The sequence below is a fragment of the Cricetulus griseus genome, chromosome 7 (assembly GCF_003668045.3).
Source record: "Cricetulus griseus strain 17A/GY chromosome 7, alternate assembly CriGri-PICRH-1.0, whole genome shotgun sequence".
NCBI lineage: Eukaryota > Metazoa > Chordata > Mammalia > Rodentia > Cricetidae > Cricetulus > Cricetulus griseus.
The window spans coordinates 126,006,193-126,029,210 of NC_048600.1; the positions used below are offsets into that span (position 1 = coordinate 126,006,193).

At 49.0% G+C, this 23,018-nt stretch overlaps 1 protein-coding gene across 3 annotated transcripts in view; it reads right to left on the bottom strand.

The window, feature by feature from the left end:
* Slc39a11 (solute carrier family 39 member 11) overlaps positions 1–23,018 on the bottom strand; it is a 412,078-nt gene that overhangs the window by 51,318 nt on the left and 337,742 nt on the right. For all 3 annotated transcript variants that reach the window (XM_027425778.2, XM_027425779.2, XM_027425777.2), the window contains exon 7: positions 15,343–15,412. In XM_027425778.2, coding sequence (XP_027281579.1) covers positions 15,343–15,412 — 70 coding nt within the window. The remainder of the gene's footprint in view (positions 1–15,342; positions 15,413–23,018) is intronic.

Below are 23,018 nucleotides of genomic sequence, written 5' to 3' on the forward strand. Positions count from 1 at the left end.
TCCTGCGACAAAGGCCTCTTTCTTATGACAATTTAATAGCTCCAATACGGACAGCCCTGACTCTCATAGGCCACACTCTGAGGGTTGCTGAAGGAGGTGGAGGAGCAGGGCCACTGTTTTGCAGTCTGGTTCAAACTGAACTGAGGGAAACCCAGGAGCAGCAGGGAGGATTAGCCTCCCAAATTTCAAGCTCCTCCTACCAAAACTAAGGTAAAGAGAACCAGACACATGGGCAGGATGGGATGGAGGTCGCAATGTGACCTTGAGGCTTTATAGGAGGAAATGGTTGAGAAAGCCAAGTAGGGACCAGGTCAGAGGCCCAGGCCTGGGTTCCCCAGGGCTGTGAGAACAGAGATTTCTCAGGGTTCTTAAGGTCAGAAGTCTAAAGTCAAGGGATCAGACGGGCCAGGCTTTCTTCAGCAGCTCTTCCTGCCTGCTCCAGCTCTGGGTGGCATCTGAAGATTTGAGGACGCCGTTTGTTTGAATCATTCCAAACTCTGCCGCCATTGGCACATGGCTGTCTTCCCTGTGCATCGGTGTAACAATGTGTCCCCATTGTCTCTCTCCAACCTCCTGCGTCCCCACTTGCCCTGTCCATTCCCATCTTATAAGTGCTCCCAGTTGTAGAGGGCCTAGGACCCATTCTAATGCACTATAAGTTGACCAGAACTAGCCAGGACCTATTGCCATGTAAGGACCTCTCCCCACCATCACCTCCATTCTGGAACTTTCTAGAACTAGTGGTCCCTGCTCTGTATCTCTATCTTCATCAATGACCTTGCCCATCTGCCCACCTGTCCCACATGGAGTGTCCCTTCCTGCCTCCCTGTGCCTCCAGCCCTTTCTCCCCTTCTCCCTTCCACTCATCCTTTACTACCCACCACACAGGGCCGCCATCAATGGCTACAGCGCTCGCCGGAGTGACAAGCACCTGTAGACACACCCAAATCCTTCTTCAACATTAATGCCTGCTTCCCATGGGACTGGATGGACAGACTGCGTCTCACTGGGGTAATTTTGCACATGTTGCCTCCCAGTATGACCAGGGAGATGGAAGATGAACTTGATAGTTGTGTCAGGACTTCCACAGACAACATCCAAGGCACTCACAATGAGAGTTGCCATATTGCCCTGACAGGACCCCGGTTCCCTAACACTTTGGGGGACACTTTCGTGTGCCTTTAGATTACAACAGATGTGTGGCTCGAGAGGCAAAGAAGGGCAGTGGTTAGAGACACAGGCTCTGGAGTTGGGCTGTTCAGGTTCAAACCCCACTTCTGCCCTGACGCTGAGCAGTAATATGGACATCTCACATCTGCAAAATGAAGAGGACATCTTCTCCCACACAGAGGACTGGGGGGTGGGCATAGACAGCAGGCTACGTCAGGACTCAAGGTCTCCATGTGGAAGGGGCTCAGGAGTTGCCAGCTTCATGAGTTTTGGATTCTGATGGGCAGAACTTAAACCCCACCGCTTGCTAAAGAATGGCCACACCTCTGCAGCAGCCCCCACCAAGCAATCATTATAAACAGACCACTGGTGACATATGTTCTTGTTCAGTACCACATGGGCACTAATGTCCCAAAGCTACCTCTCAGCTCCCTATGCAAAATGTCTGGGTATGGGGACAGAGACCACCCTCCCCATGGAGTGTTGTGGCCTCAGTGGTCTGTCCTGGAAGACAACACCCCTGCTGGGGGGGTATCTGCAACCAGCTGCTGGGGAGGATGGAGGGAGTGGTGCAGGAGAAAGAGAGCATGTCATCCTGAGTGCCTGGGAAAGCCACATCGAAAGCATACTGGCTCCCACAGGGCTCCGTGGGCCTGCCCCTCCCCTAGCTGCTCCAGGCTAACAGAGCACATGTTATGAATCTATGGCTCCTGCTGCCAAGACGTCCAGCCCCTGTCGCCAGGGACTTGGGTGGGGGCGGCTGAAGCAGTGGTGGAGGAGGAAGGGGTGGGCATAAAGGGCCCCTTGTGCTGTTGATGGGGGGAGAAGTGGCTGCAGGGTGGGGGAGCTCGGAGGCCTCCTTGTTTTGAGACAGTGATGTGTGCGGTGAGATCAGAGGGGCCTGGGAGTGAGTCCAGGTAATTAGGGAAGCAAAAGAAAGACTCTCTGGCTGGGCACAGGGCTGGCTCTTCTAAAGTTGCTTGTGGGTTTCTGGGAAAGACGTTGGTACCCAGCACACTGCCTGGTCCTGGGCAGGGTGAAGGTTAAGGAAACTGGGCAGGAACTGTCAGAGCAAGGGATAAGGAACACATCAAGAGGCAGGGCTATGAACTGCACTTGGAAGGTGACTGGAGAGGGCGCCGCGGCCAGGAATCAACCCTGGTACCTGAGGGAGACACCCAGATCGCCTCTGGTCCAAGAGACCCGGGCCTGAGCTCTGCACACTGCAGAAGCTGTCTCCATGTCCATCCTCTGTGTGAGCAGCGGTGGAGCACTTGCTTTGGGGCTTGGGCTGGCTCTGGGATGAAAGAGAGCAGGGGGCCTCCTATCTCCTACAATATAGACAGCCCTGTGGCATGCCTGTCTCAAACTGTTGTGGGTGCTTTCTGTAGACAAACTCAGGTCATTGCTGGGACATCCCCCACGGCAGTTGCCACTGTTACCTATGCTTTACAGAGAAAAGCTGCCCACCACCTCAGACAGCCAGGCTCTGAACCCTCTTACTGCATGCCCCTTGACAACACCCTTCAGAGGATCTGCAATAAGGGAGACGCTGTAGGAAGTCAGGCCTGCTTCCCGCCCCCAACACTCTCTCTCAGGGCCAGAGACCAGGACAAGGGCTTGGCTTGTCCCTGACAGGAGATGGTCTGTGGACAGAGCCCCCCTCCATTCTTCTGTGGGTGCTTCAATGAGAGGAAAGGACAACGAGGCACTGAGCACCTGGCAGGCACTCGCCGAGACACCTATCCTCATCATGATGGTGGCACACACAGTTTACTGCGCAGGGATGAGCATGCATCTATGTCTGGGGAATAACACTTTAAAGCACTAATGACAAACTCTTGGTCTCATCTGCTTCCTGTTCTTTTGACTCACGAGGCGGTTTTCAAAACCCCAATGGAAAGCTAAACATAGAATGACATGGAGCCCAGCAATTTTGCTCCTGGGTGTGTGTCTAAGAGAAATGAAGATGCATGCCCACTCATAAGGCTCCAACTGGTGGGCCACAGCAGTGCAAGAGTGGGGAGGGCTCAGTTCTACATTGCACCCTTTTCCTGATCTCTGGACCTGTGTGTGAACAGGGCAGATGGAGTCTGAGATGCCCTGGGTGGGGCATGGATCCTGAAGATGGGTCCCAAGGTGATTTGCACATCCCTATTCTGTGTCAAGGCCCCCGGAAGCCTTCATCCTTTGAACTCAGGTTTTCCATAGCACAAATGGGGCAGTCCTGCAAAGCTCACTTGGGCTTCAAGATTTACCTCTAGATTTGGAAAGGGTCTTCTTGAAGTTTAAGCAGAGAGAAATACAGCCATGACGGGGATGTGGGAGCCACCTTGAGTGGCAAGCCAGGTCTGAAATTTCTAGAGGACATCTAGAGCCAGAGACGTCTTTCTTAGGGAAGAGGAAGAGCCTCGGGACTCAGGAAGGAGCTGGGTACAGGCCTCCTGTCTCCCAAGACAAGAGCTCCTCATATGTGGTCTGCTGTTATTTCTCCCCAGCTTAATCAAGGTCTTCCTTCAGAGCACAGAGGGGGAGTTCTGTGTTGGGAGTGGATGTCTATTCTACCCAGAATCTTGCTTGAAAGCATCAATTGAAAAAAACAAAACAAAACAAAACAAAACGTCAGAAGCAAGCTTGTCTCTGAAGATCACTTAGAGCCCATTAGTCCTTGACTACAAGTGTATTTTTCCACTAGAGATGGCTGGGATAGTTGCTCATGTTACCATTCTCCAAAAAGATGGGGCTTGAGGATCAAAGGAAGGACCCGAAGATGCATGCGTGACCTGATGTCACATTATCTCGATGGTCCTTGAGAACGCTCTTAACCACGGTCTCCTCAGGTCCCATCTACTTCTGTTACTATCCAAGACTGACAGAACAGTCACAGGAGAGGGTGGGGGACGGCTCTGCAGTTAGGAGCACTCGCTGCTCTTGCAGAGGACCTGGGTTCAGTTCCCAGCAATCACATGGAGGCTCACAGCTATCCATGGCTCCAGTTCCAGGGGACCTCTGTGGGCATGGTGCACAAACATGCATGCAGGCAAAGCACTCATACACATAGAATAAAATAATCTTATCAAAGTTCCTAAACACTGCATGCGTCACAATGACAGAGAGAAAAGCTGTGGGGGGCTCTGAGGTTGGGCCCCCAATCCTCTGCCTTCCTTGGTTAGAGTAGCTTCCTGCTCTATTGGTCGCTTCACAGAGTGTCACATAAAAGATCTATTTTAATTCTTGGGAGAAGGAGTAATGATGATGAATCTGTTCGGTGATGAACTAAATGAGGTGTGACATGCTCAGAGCCAGAGAGCAGGGCTATAGAAATGCTACTTTACAAAACATCTAGGGAATGTTTACCGAGGCCTACAGACACGGATGGCAGAAAGACATATGCAGAGATAGAAGATAAAGACAGAGTGATAGATAATACACACGTAGGGTGTAGTTATATGGAGAGAATCGATATAGGTATAATTTCTGTTTAAGCCCAACACCAATTCAGAGAATCCTCTCAAGAGCTTCTCAAGTCTATCTTCTCTATTACCTCACCTAGTGAGCTATGATGCCAGACCACCACACGGTGGCGCTGGGGGCCATTTTCAAGTGCCACCGTGGCCTGGAAAGGAAAATGGAAGGAAAGGGATTGTGGATCACCCTAGAACTCCAGAGATGACCGTTGGATGGATTCAAGAGAAATGCTTGCTCACTTAGGTGAAAGTGACAGCAGGAGCTTCGAGTGTAGATTAAGGATGGCAGCGAAGGTGAGTGGAGGGCTGTGAAGAGGAGAATGTGACCTGGCTCAGGCTGTCTGCACACTCTCATGCTGGCTCACCTGCCACACGTCAGCCTAGAGAACACTACCAGGGATGCCCAAATCAGAGGGCAGGGAGAGCTCAAGATCAACAACCCAGAGGAAGACAGGGTCTTCCTGGGATGTCCCTGAAGGCAGGTGGACTTGTGCATAGAGGGACAATCACACACTGCCATGTGATCTGGTGAACCAGGAAAAACAAACAAACAAACAAAAACAAAAAACACCCATCACCATTTTTTTAATCTAAGTAAATGGCCAATTAACGATTCCTGTCTTACATGACTGATCATATAGCAATGTTTGCATTTTGTAAGCCAAAGGAAAACATGTCAGTTATGAGCTCTACTCTTTGCTAAGCTAGCAGACACAGACTCAAAAGTTGGTCCTAACTGAGCAAGTAGCTCTTGAACGCAGGCTAACTCACCAGACATCCTTGATGAAGTGTTTGGACAGGGGTCAGCAGTAGCCAGCTGGGCATGCAGCATGAAATGCATGTAACCATGGCCGGGGAAGGGGACTGCTTCTGTGGGTCGTTCGTGGTCAGTCTGTGGCCAGCCAGCACCATCCACCCTGCATGGCTCTGCACCAAGACACCTGTTGATCCCATCAGTCCAGGCGTTCACAGACTATAAACACCCCTCGCCCAGGCTGGAAATGGGAGTGCAACACATAGTATTTAGGCATAAATTGCCCTTGCTGTTCCTGCTGGTTTGAATTATGTTCACCCTGAAGTGAGGGATGCGGGTGTGGTCTCCTCTTAATGGTACTTACGAAAGAAAATCGCTTTAATCATCAAACTCCCCCAGGACATATGGTCTTTGGAATTTCTTTGTGGTCGAAACCAAAAGAAACCCCCAGGGGACCAGGTCAGAAAGCAAAGCAAAGCTAAGCCATGTTTCCCTTGGCCCACAGGCTGCTCATGACTGGCTGAGTCTTCTTGACTTGGGGGAGACTTTTCTAAGACAGTGTCGCATGTGTCCCAGGCTAGCCTCAAACTCACTACATAGCTTAGAATGACCCTGAATTTCTCATGTTCCTCTCTTCACCTCCCAAGTGCTAGGATTTACAGACATGCCCCATCACACCTAGTTTATTCCATGCTGGGGGGTCGACCCAGGGCCCTGTGCAGGACAGACACACAGTCTACTGACAGAGCCACATCCATGGCCATTGTTCCCTTTTTGAGACAGGGTCTTGCTGGGTAGCTGGCTCATTTGATAATTTATATGTAGCCAAGGCCAGCTTTGACTTTGTAAAATCCTCCTACCTCAGTTTTCAAAATGATAGAATTACATCCATGCTGGCTAATGACTTTAGAAGGAAAAGCTGCCCAACCCCTGATTCAGCAAGGACACTGGGCAAGTAAGGAGAGCAGTAACAGCATATTGGCACCTGGTGGCAGCAGCGACACACCGATTCCTGCCTCTTGTCTTACGAGGTCAGAGCAAAATGCTGGGAAAGGAAGAAAGTACCTTATTGTAATATTTACTTTTTACTCTTCTCTGTTGGTGGTGAAGGCTGACATATAGGTGAGAGGTGAGACTCTCACTCTAAGATGCAAACTGGGCCCATGAGGTCATGAAGAGACAGTTTGGCACCTAAGGGCTCAATGGTGAACTTGGGTCAAAGCTATGGACTGTGCCCACTACCTCTGAGTCCATAAAGTTTATGTAAAAAGTCAGAAAATACTTTGTTTTTAGAAGTCTGTGTCAACTACTCACTCGGCCAAGGAGCCAAAGACAGCATGTAAACAGACTGATGAGTAAATCTGTGCTTCAATAAAAGTATATTTACAGAAACAGGCGTTGAGCCAAACCTGGTTAGCTGTGTCCATGTACACATCCCCCAAGAATAATGAAGAACCCACTGGAAGTCAGAACTAAAAAGTGCATTGAGGGATGGTGAGATGGCTCAGTGGATAAGGGGGCTTGCTGCCAAGCCTAATGACCTGAGTTTGATTCCCCAGGACTCAGAAGGTGGAAGGAGAGAACTGACTCCCATAAGGTGTCCTCTGAGCCCCCACCCCCAACCCCACACAATGCTTTGACAATACATCTACCTTAACTGGCATTCAGCTCAGCAACACAGACCTCTGAAGAACGACAATGGCTTCCTGGAGAGGCTGGCTGGGAACTGCTGGCATCCTTACAGAGGATGGGACCATTTACAGTCACTGTTGTTGGGCAGCAGTCTGCATGAGCTGAAAAACTCCCTGATTCATGTCAGCCCTCCTTCTCTCCCATCACTGTCCCACGGTTCACTGGGGCTCCTTGACACCTGACCTTGAAATGCCCCCTCCACACTAACAACATTTTTGGTCTGGGTTAAACTCCTCCTCAGGTGAGTTTTTCTTTTTCCTCTCCTCGGCATTGAAGCCCTTCCTTTTTTCAGGGTTCCTGAAGTTTGTTCATAGAGATCAGCAAACGTCTTGTTCTGTGGTGGAATCCTTCCCATGACTCCCGAGTGCCCTCCCCCCTCCCCAGGCCATCCTAGCTTAGGCACCTCTGGGGCTCCATCCTGAGTCTAAACCAAGGCTGGGTGAGGTTCAGGCCAAGGGGTGGGCGATATGCTTGATCTCCAACCTGCCTCCCTAGAATCCTTCTAGCTTCCCTTCTGTGGGCACAAGGCGATTCTATCTTGATAGCATCTGTCCACCTGCCCAGAGAACACACTCGGGGCTTCCTCAGCTTTTACTTACTCCATTCTCCAGCGTCATCCCCACTTATCGCAGCTGGCTGCCCTTAGGCTTGGCTGGAATTCACACCACAACTGTAAAAGGCTCGCCCTGTTCTGAGTTTCATAGATGGTCTGGTTTCCATCACTCCCCTGCAGCGTAGATCGTGCTCATCTTAGTACGGCTTCTGGTTTTAAATGCCCACTCACAAATTATGCTGTCTACTGCTTCTGTTAATGATGATCAACAATATCACACTGCAGTCTGATAATGGGGCCTGGATGATAATGACCTGAATGATAATGACTCTGTGGCACGGCACCAATCAACTTGGGGAAACTAGCATGTGTGCTTTAAAAGGGTAAGGTTTCAGGGCTGAAAAGACGGCTCGGTGGGAAAAGTGCTTGCTGTGCAAGCATTGAGGGCCTGGGTCATCCAGGCCAGGATGGTAGCCCACTCATCATCCTAGCATGACTGGAAGGATGGGAGGCAGAAGGAGCAGAATCCTTAAAGCTCTTGGGCAGACTAGCCTAGTGTATGCAGTGGCAAACCAGCCTGTTTTGATTAAGTTAGAAAGAGAGGACTGTCGAGTATCCTCGAGATTGAAACATTCCTCTTTGGACAGGAAGGTAAACAACTCAAAATAGCTGCAGGAAGTTCCTGAAACTGACCAGATTCACCAGGCCCAGGCCCTGCCAGAGTAAGCAATCAAAGCTAAGCTTCTACTTCTCAGTAAGCTGTGCTGCAAAGACTTGAGCTTAGCTGTCAAGAAGAGGCTAGGGGGAGAAGAGCTATTGGGAAGTTCACTCTTAAGACCAGCTGCCTGGAGGAAGCAGAAACCATCCGAGCAGCCTCCAAGAGGGTTAGAGCAGAGACACTTGGGAAAGACACACTCCAGCCTATTGAGCTGCCTGTGGCTGTGTAGTGTACTCCAGGTTTCCCAGCGTTTGTGAGCTGTCACCGGTGTTGATGATGCAACTGTAAGTTCCTGTAAGTGACCCCAGTAAAACCCATTGGTTCACCAAGTTGGACTTTGGTGGTATTTCTGCTTTGGTCTGCCTGCCATGGGCTCCCTCACTGTGGAGAGCAGGCGTGTGTTGTGTCTCCCCTGGAAAGTTTTGTTACACAACAAGTACTGACTCCTGAGGTTGCCTTCTGATCTCCAGAGGCATGCCGTGTCATGCACACACCCTCACTCACACATACAAAAATACACTCGGGTTTTAACAAAGGAATCACCTAGGATATGTATGTCTACAATGCCTGCTCTCCACCCTGCTCGCTTTTTGGCCGTGTTCCTAACAAGCCTTAAAAGAGGCACGGTACTCCCCACAGGATTTCAGTTTTAGCTTCTCTCCTCACAGTTCTACCATGGCTTGCCTTTAAACCATCTGAGCTCATGGTACAGGTGCATAAAAATGCACGCCTCTCATGTCTGCTCCCTTTTCATAAACATCCCTTCTGAGGCTCCCCACCTCGGGGGGAGGTGAAACTGTAGTGTCTGCTTTGTTTTTATCAGCATTTGCATTGGGTCTTTTTGGATCTTCCTGTCTGGCTGCAAAACTACTGTCTGATTTTTGGATTCCTATTTATCACTAAATGTTAAAAAGCATCCTCATTGTTGCAACCTCAAAATAAATCATTTACTTTAGATTAGCTATGTGGAGAAGCTCCAAGACCAAACAGACACACACTGCATGCCTCCTACACAGTTGCTGAATTCTTTTGTGTGTGTGTGTCTGTCTGTCTGTCTGTCTGTCTGTCTGTCTGTGTGTACAGCAGAATGGGGGGATTTCAGGGACACCCCATCTCTCACTGAACCTGTGGTTCACACTGTTTGCTACACGGTCTAACCAGGGAGCCCCCAGGATCACCTGTCTGCAGCCCTCAACTCTGGGATTACAGGTGTGTGTCATCCCACCCTGCTTTTTTTTAATTTTTATTTTATTTTATTAGTTCAAATTAGGAACAAGCTTGCTTCAGATGTCAATCCCTTCTCCCTCTCCCTCCCCTCCCCCCCAATATCCCACCTGCCCCTAGCCATCCCCTCTCCACTCCCCAGGGAGGGTAAGGCCCTCAAAAGGGGCTCCCCAAAGTCTACCACATCATCCTGGGCCAGGCCTAGGCCCTTCCCCATGTACCCCACACTGCTTTTTATGTGGGTGCTTGGGATCTGAACTTGGGCTACAATGCTTGCACAGCAAGCACTTTCAACACAGAGTCATCTCTTCAGCCCCTAAGTCTCCCAGATCTTAATGACTACGTAAAAGGGTATGTTTTCCTCAGTGGAACACTGCTGGTAACGACATGGTATAGCAGGGTTAGATTTCTGTCAGCTTCTCCTGATGGCTCTGGGATACCAATCAGGACAGCACCTAATATGCAACCTCTCTGGCCTGCCCTGGACTGTGTCTCTCAAGGTCCCTGATTCTGACAATACTGACAATTTGGCAGAAGCTGGTCACATGGATATGATGTCTTTTTCACATCTGTAGTTTTGCAAATGTGACTTTTCCTTGGTGGTAGTTTGTTCTCTTAATTGATTTTTGTCTCTATTTTATTTTTTTGTGTTTCCTAAAAAGGATTTTATATTCTTCTTGTTATTATTATTATTTTTATTGCTATAGCATGCATGCTATGTACGTGTATGCATGCCTCACTCCCTCTCTCTCTCTCTCTCTTTCTCTTTCTCTGTCTCTCTCTCTCTGTCTCTCTCTCTCTCTCTCTCTCTCTCTCTCTCTCTCTCTCTCTCTCAGTGTGTGTGTGTGTGTGTGTTAAGGTGGGTGGATGAGCGCCTGAAGAGGCTAGAAGAGAAACTTAAGCGCTGTGGAGTTGGGGTCACAGGCAATGTTGAGCCACCAGATTGGGTGCTGAGAACTGAACTGAACTCTGGTCCTCTAGAAGAGCAGGAAGTGTGCTGTTAACCACTGAGCCATCTCTACAGTCTCTTCATCATGTTCTTACTTATATTTAAGGGTCTGTCTTGAGGCATCCTGGATTTGTGGCTTCTGAACAAGATAGAGTACACAGTTTGTATTCTACAGCCTTGTACAGTGAAGGCCTCAGGTTTTGATCTCTTTAGATAATTTGCTATATACTCCTCTCCCCTCTGCAGCATCCATCTGAGATCCTTGAAAGCGCATATTCCCCATGAAAGTTCCTGGACCATGGGGCATTTTACAGCCCCCTTACATATGCAGGTATTATTCCAGGCCCTTAGCTCTGTGCCTGGACTGTCTTAGCTTCATGAACCCTCGGAAAAGGCCATGCATGCATGTACTCAAATCTCTCCCAGGCTCTGAAGCCACTCACCACTTTGCTCTTGGAGTCTCCTTTACATGAGCATTTCTCTTCTCTAGTCCGTGGTCACTATGCCTTGGTTCCTTTGAGAAGGGACATCCATGCCAGCTGAGTGTACCCTGTTACTGGAAGGACTGGGACACTTTTCATGCTACTTGGAAGAGCTTTATACAAACTGTTTTTCACAGCAACTGGCACAATGTGGAGGATGCACCCAGGCCCACTGAAGTGCACACAGATGAACGAGTGAGTGAACGAGCGAGTGAACGAGCGAGTGAGTGAGTGAGTGAGTGAATGAATGAATGAATGGATATCAGGAGACTCAGCATCTGCAGCTACCACCAGACCCTAAAATTTGGGGTCCTTATTTAGGGTCTAAACGAAGCACTGGGTGAGTTCAGGAGACTCCAAACAGACAGGGAGCAGGAGCAGAGTCCCCTACTCAGTGCCACCATACCCCACCTCTGCTGTCCTGCCAATGCTGGGGACATGGCGGTTTCACCAGCGATTCATCTAAGAACTATGGTTGGGTTTATTGTCATACAGTTAACTACAATCTCCTTTCCTTACACAGAACTAAGAAGCGGGTGGGAGGGTGAAGGGGGGGCTACCATACATGTCGTTCAAAAGTTGCAGGCGGTAATCCAGGGCAGGACCCTGGTAGGGCACACGGATGCTCCTGCAGCCTGCTTTTCTAGATTCAAAGATCATCGCAGGCATGGCCTGCCCCATCTGCAGTTCAAGCTCTCCTCCCGCAACCTGTGGCTGCCAGAGAGACAGATTCTCACCTGCCACTCACTACCTTCCTTCTCATGAGAATCCATCTAAAGCAGTGATTTTCAACCTGTGGGCTGTGACCCCTGTAGGGTCGAATGACCCTTTACTCGCGTCAAATATCAGATAGCCTGCTTATCAGATATTGACATTACAGTTCATAACAGTAGCAAAATTACAGTTGTGAAGTAGCAAGGAAAACAATATTATGGTTGGGGGTCCCTGCAACATGAGGAACTGTATTACAGGGTCACAGCATTAGGAAGGTTAAGTACCACTGCTTTAAAGCAGGAACTAAAGCAGAAAGGATTAACAAGCCTTGTCTGGGAGCCCATTCTGTGTTTATCATGCAAGAGTAAGGATACAGGAATCAGGAAGAAAGGATGTAAACTGTTAAAACTTATGTGGGGTTTCCATCCGGGGAGCTGGGCTGAAGGTTGGAGCATCTTTCTCCTCCTTCACTGGCTTCAAGTTTTCTGCTCCTTCAAACTCTGTATGTGTAGTGGCGGCCATGGTGGCAGCAGATCTCCCAACAACTCTACCCCAGGCTGTGACCAGAGGTGAGTGGTGTGTGGGGATCTAAGAAGCACCTAGTGATGTGTATATACAGAGCTGCTCATATGGCTCAAAACACTGAGGCCTGGCACTCTACCCCCAGCTCTAGAGACCCATGGACGGGTAGTGTAATTCAGGGAGGATATGTTGCAAATGTTTTTGTTCTATTTCCTTGAGGAATATTCACAGAGACCAGCAGAAAGAGCAGGTGACTGCAGAGAGGGATATCGGAGTTGATACCAGGATGTCAGGGGGCATGGTACCACCAGACAGAGCCTGGCCTATGAGTACAGTGCCTGGGGCTTGGCTGTCACTTGCAGGCACTGGTTTCCTGGGGCACATGTGGTCTCCCATTTCTGGGAGAGTCTGGTCTCTGAATGCTCATGAGGTCAGTTCCTTGGGGCTCTCAGACCCAGGGACACTGCCTGACCCTAGAGGTTCTCATGGTCTGATGAAGCCAAGTTCAAAGTGACTGAGGACAGAGAGCCAAGCCTGCCCTCTCCCAGGACATGGGAGCAGAGTAGTCTTTGGATGTCATGACTCATCATTAGCCCTTGGTTGTTTATTTTTGTTTTGTTTGGGGTGATATTTCTTACATTCTAAAGGTCCTTCCTTCCTTCCTTCCTTCCCCCATCTACTTTCTGATTTGATTTTTACAAAAGGGCATCATTTTCACCATGAGGCTAAAGTGAAAATGGCTTAGGAGTCCAAGAGGCAGGAAGAATGAGCTAAAAGTGGGACATAATTCAAGCTACAGCATGCCAGTGCCCCTTGCATGTTTGGGGCTTCATGGAGCAAGCACACTTTTAACAGACAGGCTTTGACATATATTTTAAAATATAAGATGCAGGGTCTGACCATGAGGGCATTGAACCCATAGGGCTCCATTGCATCTGGAACACAGGTACAAAGGTCGATATAGATGTAGCCTCAGCCCTCCAGGGGTGCAAAAAGGCTTCATGCAGAGATGGAAAAGGGGTGGTACAGGAAACTCCTCCTGATACACCTGGCCAGTAGACACAGGGCTGGTCTTCACAGGAGGCGTCTACAGTGTGGGGTGGGGAGCAGAAGAGCTTCCTGCTGGACTGTCTGAAGGCAATGAGCTAGGCACTCTGACCCATCAGACTTAAGAGGTGCGTGTGTGTGTGTGTGTGTGTGTGTGTGTGTGTGTGTGTGTGTGTGTCCATGTTTGGGGGCTACATGCATGTGTGTGCCTGAGCATGTGAAGGCCAGAAGACAGCCTTAGGGTGTTGCTCCCCAGGCACTGTCCACCATTTTGTTTTGAGACATAGTGTCTCACTAGTCAGCAGCTCATCTATTAGGCTAGGCTGGCTGTCAGCTAGTCCTAAGGGTCCTCCTGTCTCTGCCTCCTGTCTCTGCCTCCCTGGTGCCAGGGTTACAGGTATGCACACGCTGCCTAGCTTCTCTTCTCCATAGGTTCTGAAGACCAAACTCAGATCTTCATTCTTGTACGGGAGGCTTTTACAAACTGAACTGATGGGGAATGTACTGTGTATGTTTATCTTATTGATTGTTAAATAAAATACTGTTTGGCCAATGAGACAGCAAGTAGACGAGACTAGGAGTCAAAGAGGATTCTGGGAAATGTAGTAGAAAAGTGGTGTTCCAGGCAGGAAGTGACATAGCAGGAGACTCATATTAAAAGAAGGAGAAACAGGAAGCATCCCTCTTTTCCCCTCCGCTCCTGCTCCAGCGGCATGATTTGATCCACCAGCAAGGAGGGACGCCAATAAGGCATCCGATAAGATAAGTCTTATAAAATATATAGATTTATGATAATTAAGACTGAGCCAACAGATGGGAATCCTAGTCATTGGCCAAGCAGCATTGTACCTAATACAAGTTTCTGTGTATTCATTTGGGCCTAACTCGGGGCGGGCGGCTGGCGTAGAGCTCACACGTGGCGGTGGGGCTCGGGCGGCTTTTGGCGGAAATATTAATCGTAACAGTGAATGTGTTAAGTTCCCTCAGTGTTCCCCATTCCCAGATATCTTCATCCTGTTGTTTCCACTTGTCCTTGTACCCCTGGTCCTCTGGAGGCAGCTGAGAGTGTGGCCCTTGGAGATGAGACCCCATCCTGCTGGCCTTCAGCCTGCAGGACTGAGTGGTCATGGCTTTGTGAGTTTTATGAAACCTTGTGGGGTTTCTCACCTGAGGTATAAGTGACATGCGATTCAAGACCATGATCACACAGAGGCCCTGTTTGACTCAATGGAATTAAGTGAGAGGAAGAACTCTCTGGTGGTGGAGAGAAAGGGGAAAACTCAGAGGGTGAGGAGGACAGTGAATGTGGCTTGGCTGACAAAATGCAAGCTGGTGGGAGGTAACCCTGAAGGAGGAACAGGCCCCATAGGACAGGGACGGGACAGTAAAGCTCCACTGTGGAACGCTGAGTGTGGAGACAAAGAAACACCTGTCCAGAGGTGTCTGGAAGGCAGTCGGGTCCATAGGAAGAAGCTCAGGCTTAGGCTGGAGCCAGATCTGGGCATCACTAGCAAACAGATGGAGAATAGGTCACAGAAATGGAAGAGAATGTGCACAGGGTGAAAAGAGAGGCTGCTTCAGGGACAGACTGCTGAACACCGACATTTAAGAATGGGTCATGGGTGAGAAATAGGCCAAAGAGCCTTCTGGGAAGACACCTGAAAACTGGGGAGCCAGGAAAGTCCAGTGAGAAGAGAAAAGGCGGCTTCCAAAAGGAAGGAGTCACACACAGCATTGATCACTGCCTCTGCTAACCCTTCTGCTTCGTCTTTAGACACCACTTGCTTAGAGGACAGCGCGCCGTTGTATCTTGGTTTCTTTTGCAGAGTGGCTACCTGTTAGCCAGCTCCTGTGAGAAAGGCTGTGCAAGCCCACTTGTCTGAGTAGTTCACTCACACACGACACTACCTTCCTCTCATGTCATTACTCTTGCCATGACGGGGCTGAGGATGCTCAGCAAGCTTGTACCAGCATCTGACCCAGGTACCAAGTTAGTGTGGAGGACAAAGGATTGTGAGGGCCGTGCTCCACGCTCCATGAACTGGCTTACCTGGCACTCTCGAAGGTGGCAGATGCAGTCTTTTCTACAGCTCCAAATCCTACGCCGACAGCAAGACCCTCTGAAACAGACACAAGACCCAGAGATCAGGAACCACTTCTACTGCCATCTTTGTAGCAAGTAGGGCTGCTTTAGGCTGCAAGTAACAGAAAATCAATGTAACAGTGGCATTTGAAAGCTAGGTTCATCAACTCCAGTTTGCCTCCTGTTTGATGTGTATGAGAGAGAAGGTTGTGTGTGCACAAACACAGATTATCAACATGATAGAATTTAGAATTACCATGGAAACAAATCCCCGGGCATATCTATAAGGCATTATTTCTTTCCCTTCCCCCTCTTCTATCTTTGAGACAGGGTCTTTCTATGTAGTCCTATGAACTCACTACGTAGATCAGACTGATCTGGAACTCACAGAGATCCGCCTGAGTCACCATGCCCAGCCTAGAGACATTATTTCAACTGGGTTAATTGGGGTGGAAAAACACACCCTAAATCTGGGCAGTGCCGTTCCACAGGGCCAGGCCCCAGAATGAAAAAGGAGGAAGTGATCCTAGCAGCACAGGCAGTCACCTTCCTCTGCTTCCTGACTGTGGATGCCGTGTGACCAGCTGCCTCAGGCTCTTGTCACCATGTCTCCCCCACCACGATGGACTGTACCCCTGAACTGCACCAATGCAAGAAGCAAGTGGAAAGCTAGAACCCTCTTTTTATCTGTATCACACCTTGGGAAGAGAAGCTCCCCTGACATAACTCCCATGTATCTCCTGGATCAGAGCAGGAATCAGTAATCATTGAACCAGTTCCCACTGACACCGTTATCCACTGACACTGCTGCCCCCGCTGCGTGCGTGCGTGCGTGTGTGTGTGTGACATTCCTGTGATCCAAGGAGGAAGAATCCCCATACTTGTCTTGGTTAAGACCAAGGGCTTTCTGAGCCTTTCTACGGAGTCCTAGAGGTATACAGAATAAGTAGGCTGGGCTGTCCCAGGTGAGGGACAGAGTTCACATAAGACCCAGTATGCTTTGGCAAGATGTTACCATGGTGTGAGGGGTGTGGAAATGAACCTTCTAAGCTGTCAATGACTCCTTGGTGCCTCAGTTTATCTTTATGTCCACTCTCCTGTGTGACTCTTTCACAGAGTACCTGTGTTGCTGTAGGCAGTCTGGTTGAGAATTTGGGATTCTGGTTTCTCACTAAGTATCTTAACTCTAGAATACAGAGTTCTAGGACCTTTTGAAGTAGAGGAAAATCCCAAGTCCCAGCTGGAGTAATGCCTTGGCCATTTCTAGTTTCTGAAGTCACATGTTTGGAGGGGGGGTTTTCTTCCCAAGACCACAAAGTGGCTTGGGGACTCCTTAGTCTTGCTTCCCCAGAACACATGCTACACAGGACAGTGAGCCACACAGAAGTCACCAAGGCACTCCTTTTTGCAAGCTCTATGGAGAAGGAATCCAGCTAAGTCAGTCAGGGCCAAGGCCACCAGCTAAGTCAAGGCCAGGCCACCAGATTATTTCAAGCTGATTTTTTTGTTGCTTTTGTTTTTTGGTATTGTTGATGGGACCCAGGGTCCTGCTAAGGCCAGGTAAACCCTCTGCCAGTGAGCTATATACCTATATCTCAAAAGCAAGTTTATTAAAACTACATTCATGGGGCTGGATAGATGGCTCAGTGGTTTAGAGCACTTGTTGCTCTTGCTGAGGACCCAGGTTTGATTTCCAGTACCCACATGGCGGCTCACAGTTCCAGGGGATCGGATGCCCTCTTCTGCCCCCTGCAGTCACCAGGAATACAAATGTACATGCAGGCAAAACACTCATGCATATAAAAGGAAGTGAATAGATTTTGCTTTTATAGTTTGCTCACTTCACTTTGTCTCTGAGGAACCTGCCTGTCTGCTGATGCCTGCTTGTCCAGTGTTTCTTCCAAGATGACCATGGCTTCCTACTCGGGCCTTGTTTCAAACCCTCATCTTCTAGAGTCCTTCTTAGAAAGTGGGGGCTGATGGTCCTCGGGATGCCAGGCAGTGACTGTCATCTCCAGGCTCTGGAGCAGAGGGCAGAGGTGACAGGGTGCTGACTCAGGCTCTGAGAGCCAGAGTCCTGGGCCCCACAGCTGTCTGCTCTTCCTCCTCTTCCCCAGATGTTCCGACCCAGAGTGGAAGTCACCATCCCGGATGGGGCTCAATGCACGAGATATTAATATCTTCCTGGTGTTTCTGACAGGCCTCCACATGGGACAGGCAGGAATGAATTTATTCTTGCTCAGGGTAAGCTGCAGTGTAGAGGGCTGAGGTCTGGGCCAGCCTCTTTCTGCAGAGTTGCCCACACCACACCTTGAGAAAACAAAACATCCACCTTCATGCCACTCAGGTATTGCCAAACTGCTGTCCTCTGCCATGAGGTGCAACAACACAGTTGAGGCCCCCAACCCACTCCCATGGATGACACTGGATTGTCAGGACAAGGATCTTCTTGGGATCTTCCCTGAGACTCTGGCCAGCTGAGGACAGGTGTCAAAAACTGGGACTGAGGGATGAAGGCATTTATTGACCCCAGACTCCATACTTCCCTTTGGGGGAAAATTATTCTTTGCAGCCATAAACAACAGCTGTTTGGTTCCTCTCTTAGTGTGTTTTTTTTTTAATTAGTCATTTTAATGTAAATCACAGAGCAGCCTAGAGCAATGGTTCATAAGTTAATCAGCAAAATAACCCCACCCCCAGAGTGGATCAGCCAGCACACAGCCCCAGCACTTTGACATATGCATACTCACTGATGCTTTGGTATGGGACAAAGGGTGAGCAAAGTGACCCAGCTGTGGAGAGGTGGACTGGTTTTGAACCTATGGCACCATCTGTCATCATTCCCCAAATGCCATTCGATATCCAGTTTGCTGCCTGGGCTCGTGGCTTTTTTTTTTTTTTTTCATGGATGTGATGTGGCCCGCTGGGCACCAACACCAGCTTCTGCAGCTCCATTTCCAGCAGGCTGAACGCTTCGCTCCAGGCCAGCTCTGCACTTAAGGCAGATCACCAGCAGGGGGCCATCTACTAGAGAACGTTGTGTGATGGTTTCCAAAGTGGCAGGTCCTTCTCTTACAGACCCAAGCAAGCAAGCCGCATCTAATGGCCTCTAAAGCATGGGGCTGACCTCGGAGGGGGCTGTGGCTACCTCAGGTTCCCACTGGATTAAGCAAGGGAAGAAGGAATAGGTGGAGAGAAGGTTTTAGTTACTGTGTTTAAAGGTGGGAGGTGATCTCAGGAGCTAAATGAATGAGAAGCTAAGATAAATTACACATGCAGAAAGAACATCAATTAAAGAATCAACAGATGGAAGGAGGAACCACTGGTGGGAAAGGAAGGGAGTCAAAATGCCGACGACTCCTACCCCAGGTGTTCCACCAAAAGCGCAAACGAGGAAGGTAATTAAGACAAGATGCTCACGTGCCTGGAATCTATCATTAGGAAGCTTCTGCCATTACAGAGAGAGGAGATAAACTGCCCGGACCAGTGAGGACGGCTGACTGCAGGGGAGGGCACACGGAGGACAAGCAGAGCACCAAGGCTAAAGCTGCTGTAGCCACCACTACCCTGCTCTGAGACTGGGATGGGGCAGCCTGTCCCTTGCCACTGCCCTATCCTTACTGAGGCTCAGGGATCTTGGTGGAAACGGGGTCAAAAAGATTTATTGTAAGAGCCACAGTGATGAATGACTATAAGAAAACATCAGGGGAGTTGCACTAGTGAATTCACAGTAATTGAGACACCAGGCACAAGAGGTACAGAGCCTCAGCATGGGGAGGCCCCACCCTCGCCAAAGAGCTATTGGCAGTTGATAGCGGATGGGGAGGGGAGTCGGTTTCTTTAAGGTTGTGGCCCCTACTAGGTAGACCGCCCTCCAGTGAAGACCACAAACTGGACTCGATGGGTTTTTAAAGAGGGGAGGGAGACATGAAGTTGGGTGGGGGAGGGGGAGAGGAGTGTCCTGCACAATATTCTCTCTCTCTCTCTCATCTCTGCAGAGTGAGAGAAACAATGAGGGCCTTTGGCTGAGACAGACCCAATCTTGGATCCCACTTGATTACATAAAGTTCTTGCAGAATTGAAAAGAGAATCATGTGGCTTTGCTTACAGGGTGGACTTGTTAACGGCAACCGACCTGGGGATAGTTAGAGTAGGCTAAAATTCTCTAGGGCTCATGGCCAGTGCCCATCTCTCTTCATGCCAGTGAACAGCACCTCCAACAAAAATTCAAAGCATTCCAGAACACCCCAGGAGTCTAAGTAGTCCAAGTCCAGGAAAAAGAAGTCTTTTCTTCCTGCTGTAGGCTCCACTGACTCTTGGCTTCAAGGGCATGGGATAGAATGGGCAGGACTTTCTTGCCAGTCTTCCAAACATCAACATCTATGTGACGTCAGCTTTGACAGATGTCCTAGTTGCAGCAGGCTGTTATAACAGAACACCACAGACTGACTGACCCATAAACAAAAGTTCCCATCTCACTCTCCTGAAGTGTAGAAGAACCAAGATCATGACACCAGCAGATTTCATGTCACAGGAGGGACACTTCCTGGTTTATAAATGGAGCCACCTCCTCAATGTGTCCTCAAGTCAAGGGGTTCTCTTGAGGTACCAACTCATCCTGGAAGACTTCATTCTGAAGACTTAATCCTGGCTCTCCAGCCCCTGCCTCCTAAACCATCACACGGGTTACGATTTTACCATACGGATTTTGGAGGGCCACAAACATTGGGGCCACCGCAGCTGTCCTTCCTGGAGGATGGGGATGTGTGGACTGGGAAGGGACCCTGTGGGGTAAATGGAGATGCACAGTCCTCTTGGTTCAGCTGCCTCCATTTCTAGGGCAGAAATGGCTTCCTTGGAGCTGCTGTGGAGTCAGCTTTCTGTTCTTGCCTGGTTGTGTTCCTTGTGGCATGGGCTTGGGTACCAAGTGATCTCAGCAACGTGAGACTTCTGAAATAGGACATGGTCATCCCAGTTAGGTGGGAACAGGGATGAAGATGATAGCGCTGTTGTATTCCCCCACTGGACTCCACAAAGCTCACACTGCTCGTAAATACAGTCCCCCTGGGTAGTTTCCCACAAGAACAACTCCGGGGCCCTCAGTCACTGAGGGCTCAGTGTCTCCTCTGTGTGCTGCTATGATGTCACAGCCCAGCTCCTGGCCCTGCAAATCCTCACTGCATGCTGTTCATTCTCCAGCTGGGTCTCCAGTCTAAGTGTGCATGATGTTAGTTCTAGAAGTTGTGGCCAGGAAATGTCAACACAAAGGCCACACAGGAAATCAGAGGAGCCTCTGTGGCTTATCCTCCTCAATTTGAAAGCCATTAAGATTTAGGCAACAGTTAACATTTCCTGGGGAGGCTTCATAAATATTAAACATGGCCACCACTGGCAAACAATACCACCGCTAGCAATGACAACAGACCTCGGGGTGGAGGAGTGACTTAGAATAGACAGGCTGAGTCATTCCCAAGCCCATTGAGGATCTAGTAAGGGAGAAATTAGTTAAACTGTGGTCAGAAAATATCAGACAAGAAAAAAAAAAGAATTTTCTTGAAGAATGACAGCCCTGGTTGTCTTCTGGACTGTTCCACTCACATGTACACACATGTGTACCAAGGCATGGACATGAGTACACACACACACCCCACAGTCTAAGGCCAGAGCCTTGCCATCACACATGTAGTCCCTCCTGGTGGCAGAATGAGGAATCACTAAATGATTGCTAAATGACTGTTGGATGTGTTGGAACAGGGGAACTTACTTATGGTTTTGTAATTTCTATGGTCTTGACCTGAAGAAAATGAGAAGGAAGGATTTGTTTTTAACATCCTTGGAGGACTCTTGAATAAAATTAGGCCCTGGCAGTTCCTTCAGGATGATGAATAACCTCAGATACAGGTTCATTTATCATGCCCTAGATTTGACTTGCACCACAGCATGAAAAAAAAAAAAAAGCTGTAAAATAATCTGAAGCCTCAATAACTATTCCACATTGCTACCCCAAGGTCAGGCAGCAACCCAAACTTGTTCTGGGGAGGGGGAATACTTTTTTCTTCGAAGTATCATTTTTTCACCAGGAGGTAGCAGCCAGTCTTCTCCTTGAGGTAGCCCTACGTGGCCATGGTCATATTGGTCATGCCCAGATGAAGTCTGAAAACTTAAAGAGTGGCATCAACCCAAGGTTTAAAGGGAACCGATGGGGCACAGAGAGGTGAGGAGAGTTTCTGGTACCCTGACTTGGAATAATGGGAAGCTGTCCAGAGAGCTCTTAACACCCAGATGAACTGGGAGAAAGGGGCCAGAACCCAGAGAGCTATCCTGGTCCCATGGACACTAAATCCTCCCAGGCACTGTAGGGATGCAGGCACTTGGGTGAGCCCTGGAGGCACAGGGAGCTGGAGGATGCTGTCTTGTTCTCTCTGCTATGCCCAGCTCCAGTCTTAGGTTTTTTTGTTTTTTTTTCTTGCTTGGATCCTCATTAGTATTCTTACTGTGTCTGCCGCTACGGTCTCCATATATCTGAACCCCATTTCTCCTCTGAACCCCATTTCTCCCCTCAACCCCACATTCCGTGGCACTTCTGAGACTCGAGGGACATAAAAATGCTTCATTTTACATTCTCATTTGATACTAACAAAGTCATACAATAGTTACACAACCTACTATTTCTTAAGGATAAGATAGTTTGTGTTTGGAGGAAGGAATGAATCTGATAGTATTATGAAAGGAAAAGATGAAACCCGGGATATCACCCCGCTTTTTGAAATAATACTTTATCAATCCTTGGAGAATTTCATACAACATATGTATTTTGATTGTATTCATCCTTGCTCCCCCAACATCTCCCGGATCTGCCTCTACTGAAGCCGTCACACACTTGAGTCATAGGACGTGCAGTAACCCAGCTGGTACTGGCCTGGAAGCTTTCATAGTGCTGGAGGGGACAGGCCACCATCAGTCAGGCTCAGATGTGACCCCTGAGACTCATGACAATGACTGGCCTGACAAGATACGCCTGCTGGTGCGACGACGGCATGAACATTATGGGAGTAAGCAGCCCCTTTAAGATTGGAACTGAGACCTGCGCCAGGAGATGGAACCCACATCTGGCACCATGAACAGGACCTCCATTTGATCTCCTGAGAATTCCTAGACAGACAACCGCCTGGCCTTCACACTGTGTGGGAGACATGGCTCCCAAAGTATGTAAAGGTGCTGTTGTCCTGATTCGCCACTGCCCACTCCTAAATTGTACACGTCAACTGGGACATTTTTTTTTTATTCTTTTTTGAGACACAGTTTCCCTGTGGCTTTGGAGGCTATCCTGGAACTAACTCTTATAGACCAGGCTGGTCTCGAACTCACAAAAATCCTCCTGCCTCTGCCTCTCAAGTGCTGGGATTAAAGGTATGTGCCATCAACGCCCGGCTCCCAACTGGGACATCTTATAAAGGCCAAAATAAACTGTGGATGCCAGCAATAATAAAATCACCTTGGAGAAATGACAGTAAATACTAGAGATTCCAGAACAAAAGAAAATGGCTGGATTTTAAGGATGAAGATCATATATAGTCTATACAGGCTAAAGAAATCTTGTGTTAGGGAGAGGACTCAGAAACCCACATAAAAAGTCAGGGGCA